At 36.1% G+C, this 11284-nt stretch overlaps 1 protein-coding gene across 3 annotated transcripts; it reads right to left on the bottom strand.

Annotated features, from left to right (window-relative positions):
* Positions 1 to 3919: 3919 nt before the first annotated feature.
* Positions 3920 to 10590, bottom strand: Bcs1 (mitochondrial chaperone BCS1). 3 transcript variants are annotated; one of them, XM_089257680.1, is made up of 2 exons: positions 10023 to 10122; positions 3920 to 5305 (listed from the first exon to the last, which is right to left on the bottom strand). In XM_089257680.1, the coding sequence occupies exon 2, from the start codon at positions 5298 to 5300 to the stop codon at positions 4032 to 4034; it is 1269 nt and encodes a 422-aa protein (XP_089113806.1). In that variant the 5' UTR covers positions 5301 to 5305; positions 10023 to 10122; the 3' UTR covers positions 3920 to 4031. The 3 variants fall into 3 exon arrangements, 2 of the variants coding, with proteins under 2 accessions (XP_089113806.1, XP_089113807.1); XM_089257681.1 differs by having other exon boundaries at positions 3920 to 5300; positions 10023 to 10045; XR_016196432.1 differs by lacking the exon at positions 3920 to 5305 and adding an exon at positions 9387 to 9608 and having other exon boundaries at positions 10023 to 10590.
* Positions 10591 to 11284: the final 694 nt, after the last annotated feature.

The following is an 11284-nucleotide window of genomic DNA, read 5'->3' as shown; positions in this document are numbered from 1 at the left end:
ATGATCGTGGGTTGGGTATCAGAAGGAATTTAAAAAAAAAGTTTAGTACCTTTTTAAGCTCAGTATACAAAATGGAATGCGATTTTCGATCCCTTGTACCTGTTCATATATTTACATACATATGCAGGTGCATGCCAATAAAAAAAAATTCTAAAAAGAATTGGCATATGCACTTGTCACTTTAGTTAATCAGCTACTTACATAAATACATACATATGTATGTACACTGCGCGTCATCAGGTTAGCGCCCCCCTTCACACTCATCTTCTTTTGCTTTTTTCTCTTTTCCTATTGCACGCAACTTCGTAGTTTTTGTTTTGATTTTATTGTCAACATATGAGATGTCTCTCATAATAAAATCAAGCGCGAGAGAAGAACCGTTATATTTTATTTTCTATTCTTCTTTATTTTCGCAAAGAATGCGTGCACTTATTTTGCGTCATCAGATTAGCGCCCCCAAATGCAATTTTAGTTATCTTGCTTATTTTGCCAAGTACAGTCACCAAATTTTTTGGGAAGCTCAAAGTATTCAATATCTTTAAATAAATGTACAGTATGGGCAAAAAAAAACAGTTTTATCTTTTGATGAAAAATCAAAGATTGAGGCATACTTTGATTCTGGATTATCCTTCCATAAAATTGCTGAAAAAACAGGAAGACACAGGCGGCAATAATCAAGTGATTTCACAAGCAGATAGAAGAGCAATAGTTCGGGAAGCTTCGAATTCCCATGACTCAACCACTAAGATTAGGGAAAAAACCGGTGTTAAGGCGAGCTTATCAACGGTCCAAAGAGTAATTAAGAAAGCTAATAACATAAAGAGACTGAAATTAAAAAAAAAAAACACCACTCAATATGCTGAGAAAAGAAATGCGCATTAGTTTTGCCAGAGCGCACATGACGTGGTCTACCCAATGGCAGTATGTTGTTTTTTCAGATGAAAAAAAATTTAATTTGGAAGGACCTGATGGCTATATTTATTATTTCCATGACCTACGCAAAGAAGAACATCACTTGGACCGGTTACACAGCCGGGTGGGGGGGTTTATGGTCTGGGGAGCAATATCTTACTACGGCACATGCAAGCTTCAATTTTTGACATCGCGTATGAACGCACAGGACTGTAACATCGTTTTAAAAACTGCTTTTCCACATTTCCAAAACATTTTTCAAAACATGCAGTGGACTTTCCAGCACGATAATGCCCCAATTCACACCGCCTGATCCGTGAAGTCCTGGATCCAGGGCCAAAAAGTTGATCTCATGGAGTGGCCACCATACTCACCCGACCTTAATATCATCGAAAACGTCTGGGGATGGTTGGTCAGGAAAGTATATGAGTCCGGAAGGCAATATAGTACAAGGACAGAGTTAATTAAAGGTTTTGAACACGCTTGGTCAACCATATCCTTGAATTATATTGAACAACTTTATAATTCCATTCCTAATCGAATTTTTGAAGTAATTTTAAGCAATGGCTGCACTACGCACTACTAATATTACTTAAAAATAACAATAGCTTAAAATACCGGTGTTATTTTTGGTCATTAGCTTAAATAAATTGAATTTAATGCAGGGGGCGCTAATCTGATGACCAAATTTTTGTTACATATTTTTTGTACATTTTACAAAAAAAATTATTAAAAAATAATCCTTATTGTTACAGTAGCCATTCTTTTTGTATTTTAAGAGAAATAAATTGAGTATAATATAAAAAAATTTCAAAGATGGAGCTCTGATGGTTTAGATTTTATTTAGCTTTGAGGTTGAGTGTAAAGGGGGGCGCTAACCTGAAGACGCGCAGTGTATAAGCGCGCCTCTTCATTTCGAACCCAAAATCATTCAGACAATTCTTAGTTGAGGTAGGCAGCCAAAGTTCACGTTCCATGCATACACACATGCACGCCAAAGTTCACGTCCCATTCATACACACATGCACATACACACACGCACATGTAATGGCAAATAGGCAAACAAATGCTTCTACAAGTGCTATTCCATAATTGTGACCATCGCATCGCATGCGTACACACAATCAAATGTACATATATACATATGTATGTATGTATGTGAGCATTTCACAAGATCAACCAAATGCAAATGCGGGGACTTAAAATTGCTACAGGCAGCAAGAGCTTCGCACACAAGCATTCCAATGCTCATAGTACATGTAGCAAGGGAGAGTGTGTGTGTGCATGCTCATCGCGGAAATATTTTCATTATGAGCATCATTTTTAGAAATTATCATGAAAAAGCTAGCATTTTGTATGAACGTGGCAAACGCTTTACAAATTTCGGTATACCCTTCACACAAACGAAAAGAGCTGGGATCGTCGCGAACAAAAATTGAAATTTTTGTTCGCGGCTGAGAGTGATGATTTTAGTGTCCATGAGAGCGAGAGAGAGGGACTGAGAGAGAGAGAGTAGGACAAATGGCACATAGCTGAGCTTCATACGGAATCGTGACCATTTCGATTGAGCGCTCATAGCGCACTGTTTTTGACGTGCAGCATTTTCACTGATTGAACCTCCACCGACCGAGCCGAGCAAATACGAAGAATAGTGGTACCTCAACTTAACAGTGTCGAGGTGTAGAATTTTTGTTGTACATGTCTAGTCTATGTGTTCTCTGGTCAGTGGTTAAACAAAAGATCCCTCTATGCTAAATGTTTCCCTTAGGTGCTCATAGTGAAAATACTTTCGCGACGAACGTGCACGGACACACTCTCCCTTGCTACATGTACTATGAGCATTTGTGTGCCTGTGTGCGAAGCTCTTGCTGCCATTAGCAATTTTAAAAATTAAAAAATTAAACATACATACATATGTATGTATGTATGTATGTATATACATTTGATTGTGTGTACGCATGGGATCTGAATCGAACAATTATGGGATATCACTTGGAGAAGAATTTGTATGCCAATGTGCCTTTATATGTGCGTTTGTGTGTGTGCATGTGTGTAAGCATGGGACGTGAACATTGGCTGCCTATCTCAACTTAGAATTGTCTGCTTATATGAATTTATGTAAGTAGCTGATCAACTAAAGTGACAAGTGCACTTGCCAATACTGTTTATAAGTTATTTTTACTTGCATGCTCCTGTGTATGCATATATACATATACATATATATATGAACAGGTGCAAGGGATCGACAATCGCATCTCATTTTGTATACTGATCTTAATCAGGTACTACACTTTTTTTTAAATTCCTTTTGATAGCCAACCCACGATCATTAAAATTAAATCAGGTGCCTAAATATAAGCGCGCCTCTTCAATTCGATCCCTAAATCGGTCAACTAATTCTAAGTTGAGGTAGGCACACCAATACTCACGTCCCATGCTTACACACATGCACATACACAAACGCACATGTAAAGACCCACAGGCATACATTTGTATCTACATATGTACATATGTAAGTGTGAGCACTTCACAAGATCAACCAAATGCAAATGCTGGACTTTCAAATTGCTACAGGCAATAAATACTACATGTATGAGTAAGGGACTGTAGTATTTGTGTGCTCGCTCTCGCGAAAATATTTTTATTATAATCACTAACGCTTTCATACCCTTCTCGCAAATAATAGCGAAAGCGCAAATATTTTGTACGAGCTTGGCAAACGGTTTGAGTTCGGTATACTCTTCATACAGAAGGGAAGACATGGGTTCTTGCTGCGAAGAAATTTCAAATACAAAGTTGTGTGGGTTGCAATCCCAGAAAAAACGCTTTACACTACATATCCGGTCTATATGTTCTCTGGTTAGTGGTACCCTGAACCAACTGTGGCTAAGTTCTTAAAAGAATGCTGTTAATAGCAAAACATGGTATGGTGCAGGAGGAACAATTCTTGTTAATGGGATCTGGCATTAACATTTACTATAATCTTAAATGCAGCACTGGTGGCTAGTTTTTAGGTTTAAATATATTGTTTATTATTTTGACCTCTTGTCAATTACGTTGTGATTTGTTAATTTAAAATACAATTAAATTTCATTCGAAATAATACTAAAATTTCAAATCTAATCTTCCCAAATATCATGACAACAATCTATTACGTGTTGTGGCGATGAAGATTTATGTTTCATGAAAAAACCTTGTATTTGAGCTGGACTAACTGATCGAGATGAGTCGATAACTTTCTTAGCAAAAATCACAGATTTTAAAACTTCAGTATCCCCAAAAAACTTTTTAAACATCTCTTCAAGCTGATATTGACTGCAGTATCCTATGTACTCCTTTATATCAATTCGACCAGGACGAATCAATGCGGGGTCTAAGCGATCTATATAATTTGTTGTCATAAAAACAATCCGAGCCTCAGTCGATGCTACACCATCTAGGCAATTTAGCAATCCACTAAATGTTATTCTATTCAAACCATCATACGCAGATTTTTGTTGCAGTGTAGATTCCCGGGAAACAAATGCTGCATCAATGTCTTCAAGTAATATTATTGATTGCTCAGGAGCAACATTTAAAAGATGATTTAATCTATCATCAGTAAGTCCCCTCTCCGATAAATTAAGTAAGCATATTCCATATTCTAACTCCCCAGCTAACGCAGTAATAAAGCTTGATTTACCACATCCTGGAGGTCCATATAAAAGATAACCTCTGCGGTAAGGAATTCCTCTATGTGTATACCATAATGAATTTTGAATAAAATCATTACAATCAGCAAGAATTTTTTCAGATATTCCAAAATCCAATACCACTGAAGATATAGGTCTACGTCGTCTTGGTTGCCCAAATGGTCTCCACTCAGAACCCATTGCTGTATACATCAATGTTCTTCCCTCTGTAGCCTGTAAAGCAAGTTCACGAGCTTCTTCTAAGATATCAAAATATATTTTTTTATTGTTTCCAAACGCTGTCAACGTCACTGATTCCCAAGGCACACCCATGTGCAAGTCTAACGTTTGTTGTTCCCTTGTCCTCTCAACTTGAATCCAATTATTTTTATATTGAAATAAATGTTTGCCTATACTAGGTATGAACTCGTAACTTGTTTTAACCTGACCATTATCGTTTTGTAAAAAAGAAGTTTCTACACTTAAATGCTGTGTTTTTTTAGCACCTCTAATGGCTATCCATTTTAGTAGCCATTGGTAAGATTTATCTCTACATGGTACTTCCAATGTAATCATTAAGTGTCGGCGAAATAACACTACTGCTCCTTGTAAGCCTTTTCTAAGTATTGCTGCACTTGCACCAACTCCAAATAAACCAAATCCGGCGCCGAAATAAGGGTTTGTCGAAAGACTGGAAATTAATTCCGCCAAGGTCATCTTATCTTGAACGAAAAAAATATATTTTTGTATATTTTAAATTTTTTTGTTAGATGTTTGAAATGTAGATGACGCTTTTAATGGTGACATCGGACGCCTATCGACACCCTATCGGATAACCTAGCATCATACCTATTAATCCATTTAATATCAATATCACTGACACAGAACACGTCTATGTTTAAAGCAAGCGTTTTCAGCGCCGAAAAAATGTGTATAAGAGACTACTATGTGTCTTACTCTCTCACTCGACCTCTCTTCTCCCTCTTTACATGGTCACTTAAATCATCCAACTCAGCAGCGCACAGAAATTGAAATTTGTCCACGACGATCCCAGCTCTTGCCTTTTGAATGAATGGTTTACCGAAATCTTAGAAGCGTTTGCCACGCTCATACAAAATCTTAGCGTTTTCATGGGTATTTCTAGGAAGGATATGAAGGCGTTAAGGCGAATATAGAATATGTTTTGGCGGCGAGCACACACACTTAGTACATGTACGAGCAATTGTATGACAGTGTGCTGCCTGTGCAGAGAGAGTAGGACACATAGCGCACAGACGTGCTTCATATAAAATCAGGAACATTTTTTAGAGCGCTCGCAGCGCACTGGTTTTGTCGTCATGATTTCCACTGCTCGAGCCTCAATGGACTGAGCCGAGCAAATACGAAGTTGAGCAGTCACATTTTGCACATTTCTTCGGTGCTGAAAACGCTTGCTCTACATGTCTCGTCTATGTGTTCTTTGGTCAGTGCTAATATGATACATACTGAATTAAGAATAAAATACATACATGTAAAGCTTGTTAATAGTTATCTGGTAATCATAAATTAGATGGATGTGTAGAATAGTAAATGAATAATTACAAGTGTTCGACAGAGTAATAAATTCAATCAATCTCGAACCGAAGTATAAACTATTTTATCTCCAACCAAGCCTTCTAAGTAGGATCCGTAACGTTTAGAATTTTAATAGCAAAATATTATGAAATAATTATTATTTTTGGAGTAATGAAATATTTGTTTTTTTTTTTTTTTAATTTTTTAAATCATTTTTATGATGAAAATCAAAAATAATCATTACAGATTAATTTTTGTTTAAAAATCAAATCATAACTCTAATGTCAATTTTTATAAAAAAATTAAAAAAAAAAAAAGAGTAAATTTTGATAATAAAAATAAAAAAAAAAGTTATGCCTTAACTTTTATTTTAAATAACTCTTGAACTAAAAGAGATAGATTATATATTTATGTATATAGAAATACATATACATATAAAAACACAACATGTATGTATATGTACATGTGTTTTTGCATATACATATATATTTAATTATATGCATAGGCACTTGTTGTCCTGTACACTTGCAAATTAAAGTTAATCCTTTTTATACTCTGAACCCATTGAAAATGGGAAATCAGGGGGTATAATGGTTTTGTTGAAATGTATGTAACAGGCAGAAGGAGGCGTGGCAGACCCCACAAAGTATCTATATTCTTGATCAGGGCGACGAGATGAGTCGATTTGGCCCTGTCCGTCTGTCTGTCCGTCCGTATATATATGTATGAACGCGTCGATCTCAGAAGATATAAGAGCTAGAGACTTGAAATTTTGTTTCCTAGGTCCGTGTATATCACGCGCATATTATTTTATATGTAGATTCATGTTTATTTTATATAATTTCGTTTTTTGTTAAAATTTACCACCACCCCTAAATTAGACCTCTCACCCTCACCTTTGTAAAAGGCGTAAAAAAGCCCGTTCTAATACGTGCGTGTGTGCGTGTGTATGTATTCCTTTCTTGGGAGTTCTTTTGAGCGTCAAATTCAATAATGTCTTTTAATCTGAAGAACGTCGTATCGGAAAATAATTCCAGAGGCAGGATAATACCATAATAGTTTTTTTTTGATTTGGCTTTATATAAATCCATAGAGTAATACAAAATACTACTTATAGAGTCTATTGAAATGCAAAATAACAATTTGATCATAGAAAATCAATACGCAGCAGTTTCTAAGTACAATTTTCCTTGATAAGGGTATGTTTTGCAACATTCAGGTGCGCGACAAAATTTTATTAAAGGCTAACTTTGATTGAATTTGTCTTCATTCTTAGAAGTCTGTTCACTTGGACAAATTTTTTTCTTAGTATCACATTCTTATCAAAATACTTGTGTCATGCCCTAAATTTAAGAAATAACATCTTATGTTTCAATGAAAAACATACTACTTGGAATAGACACTTCATTTTTGTCCAGCTCAACAAGCTAATGGTAACCTAGTTGCAAAATTTGGATGATTACGCTTAAAAAAATGAAAAAATTACAGGGTGTTTTTGATATGCCACGCCCCCAAAGAGGCGTAACAATATTATTTAGGGAATCGATACTAGTAACTCAACTATATAAACTTGAAGCTTCTAGCTCTTATATTTCAGGAGATATAAACTTTTGCGGGTTGCCACGTGGGCGAACATATACCCAAAAAAATTTCGTCTTGGGATTTTCGTCCGATATGCCACGGCCCTGGTGGGCATAGACATAGAATTTTCATTAATCTTTATAGAATTAGAATTAGCTCACATGCAAAACTTTAACGTTCTAGCTTAAAAACTCTACGAGATAAAGTTTTATCCGAATTGCCGCTAACAGGCGTAGATATGTATATCCGACATAGCACGTGATCTTGAATGGTCGATGCGGATGTACATTCCAAATTTCAGCTTTCTAGGTCTTCCATTAATGTGATTTCTGGCATATCACAAAAATGCATTTTCTATAATAATGTTTAAATCCATGTATGTATGAATGTATATACCGAAGCACAAGTCACGAGTATTTGAAATACGGGGGTGAAGGGGGAGCGCCATACGATCAGATACTGTTCAGGCATGAACATATGAATATACGATGATCGTATACATGCCTCCGACGCACTCAGCGACTAGCAGGTAGTGCGCTGTGAAAAGATAAGGGCCACATGTACGGACTGCATAAATATACAAATGAAGACCAACCCTTGCAACCCCACAGTCAGATTACGAAGGAGTCGAGCGCTGAGCCTTACAAACTCAGCGATAGGATAAGAATAGCTAATAGACCAACGCGGAGTCTCGCACACTCAGCGATAAGATAAGAATATGTAAAAGCCCAATGCTGAGCCTTACACACTCAGCAATAGATACATTAGATTTAAGGGTTGAAATTATACATGAGTCTGGGTATATAAACCCAGGCTCAGAATAATAAAGATCAATACGAAACTAAACACCATCATTGTCGAGTGTATTCGTTCAGATACACTCCACTAAGCTTCAAGACATAATGCGTTTGCAGCTATCCGTGTTGCCGGTGCTAACACTCCTTTCCTTCAGACTGGTAGAGATTTATTTCAGAATCACCCGATCAAATAACCTCTTCCAATCATATTCGGTTTAATTTGCTTGGTCTTTGCAGAATTTGAGGTAAGCGGAAATCTGCAAAAGCATTACGTCAAAATAACCATTAAGCTAGTGTGTGTGATCGTATGAAGCTGCTTCACATGGTGCAGCATCGACCCGCTGGTTGAGATCGACGGAATTATGACTAAGGAAGACTATCTGAATGTTATGAATACCACCCTTTCCGATTTCGTGGAATAGTGCGTTTCACGAGGAAGAAGTGTTTCAGCAGGACAATGTTTCCAAGTACAAAGCAAACTTCTTCAAGAATTACACGAAAATCCAAAATTTTTGATAATGGAGTGGCCTACGCAAAGTCCAGACCTAAACTCCATTAAAAAATTATGGGCTTTGGCTAAAAAATGGCTCTCAATGTAAGATACGCCACGGTCTTGGATGGAGGGGTTTTGGTGTCCAAGCTGAGTTGAGCTAAATTCAGCATTCCTCTTTTGGAAAAGTGGTGGAAAGTATGCCTAGGGACATTGCTAGTGTAATTAAAGCTAAAGATCTTTGGATAAAATATTAAAAATAATAAATAAATTTATAAAGAGTTTAAAGCCAAAGAAGTGGATACATAGCTCTTTTTATGTATCCATCTGAAAAACTTGAATTTAGAATCAAAAAGTGAAACAAAGGATTTTACTCCCATATTTATATATATAAATGAATATAATGCCAAAATTTCAGACAGATTCATGTACTTTTAAAGTTTTCACAACCATTCGAACATCGATTTGTCCAACATGTATCCATACGTGCTTGCCACTGTATACTTTGTGGGGTCTGCCACGCCTCCTTTCCCTGTTACATAAATTTCCATTATACTCTGATTTCCTATTTTCAAGGGTCGAGGGTATAAAAATGTGCAGCAACTGAAAGCAAAAGGTCAGTGACCTGATTAAAACCTACGAGGCTAATGTTATTCCAGTGTGCCTTATTAGTTAGGAAAATTAAATACTAGTTTTAAGAAAAATCCATTCAACGTAATTACTATGTCAGCGACATATGTATGTAAGTGTTGTTTGATTTTACCAACATAGCAAGAAGCCAATTTACATAAATGGTCACTTGTTTCATTTAGTCCAATCAAATTAATTAAAAAATTGAAATGGTTATACAAATTACTTTCCATTATGATTTCCAAATTAAATTCTGCCCACTTTCTATAAAAGCTGCAGTGTCCCTTACCATTGCAGTTTATAAAGTGAAGTATAATTATTGATATGTACATACATATAGATGTATTAATAAATAATGATTTGCACATTGAAATAATATTTAATTACCTTGTTAGAGCCAGATATTATATTGTTATATTATTCATTCAAGTTTTATGCATGTCCATGAATATTCTGGTGCTTGATTAAGTAATGATTAGTGCTGTAAAACTACCGATTGATTTATCGTTCTATCAAGTGTTTATATTTTTTCTTCCATATCGATTGTTTTTGTTTACTATTGATAGCGATGAAATCGTTCGTTGCACATCAATTACTTTGGCGCAACTTTGCGAGTCGAAATTATTGTGTATTCCTGCTTTACCGGAGTCAGAGCGATTTTTCAGCAAAGCTGCACTGATTATAACGCGATGATGAGCTGACTTAAAAATTAAGCATGTGGGCATGCTTCTATTTCTTCATCAATTCTTGTATGGCAGAAGACTATAAGCCATAAATTTAATTATAATTTAATTCAAACTTGTTTTGTTTTGTTATAGCCCATGAAGGAACTCACTATTGTAAAGAAATATAATATTTACTAAAATCTTTATTTTAATTGTTAAATATGCATTTATTTAGTTTATTCACTGGCACTGACATGTAGAACATATTTTTGTACAGCTGTTTTTGTCGTGCAGCATTTTCACTGCTCGAACCTCCTGCGACCGAGCCGAGCAATTACGAAGCATAATGTTCCGCCAACTTAACAGTTTCGAGCTGTAGAAAAATTTGCTCTACATGTCTATTCCATGAGTTCTCTGGTCAGTGTCACTGGTTAGTGGTTTGTTTTTAAACTTGAAAATATGTTCGATAGTATTAACAATACTATTAAATATTTGCTGTAAAACAATCGAAACTACTTAATGTTGTGACCATCGATAGTTTTACTGCCCTAATAAGAAGCACACTTGGGTAGCTCATGACTGAGTGAGCCAAAATGAATGGCTCACTGAACTAACCCACTGAGCTTGTTCCTTCAATACGGCCACTGACCAAACAACACAAAGACTACACATGTAGTACAAAGTTTTTCAACACCGAAAAATCTGCCTCCCAAGGCCTATTAATTTCGTATTTGCTCGGCTGTTCACTTTTAGGTTCAAGCACTAACCAGAGAACACATAGACTAGACAACTAGTGGAAAGCTTTTTGCACGCTTATTCTGGGACTTTAGCGCCCCAGACGGCTTTGAATTCGCTCTGCGAATTACTTTTAGGCTCGAGCAACGAAAATATACGAAAGCACAATCATTTCGCTTCACGCGCTTGACCGAGATGGTCAAATGTTGAACAAAAGATCCTTCTATGCTCAATGTTTCCCTTGCTCTC

Source organism: Drosophila navojoa, chromosome 3 (assembly GCF_054131105.1).
Source record: "Drosophila navojoa isolate 15081-1374.11 chromosome 3, UAZ_NAV_1.0, whole genome shotgun sequence".
Classification (NCBI taxonomy): domain Eukaryota; kingdom Metazoa; phylum Arthropoda; class Insecta; order Diptera; family Drosophilidae; genus Drosophila; species Drosophila navojoa.
Note: the sequence above shows the minus strand (reverse complement) of the source record. Positions and strands in the feature narration are given on the sequence as shown.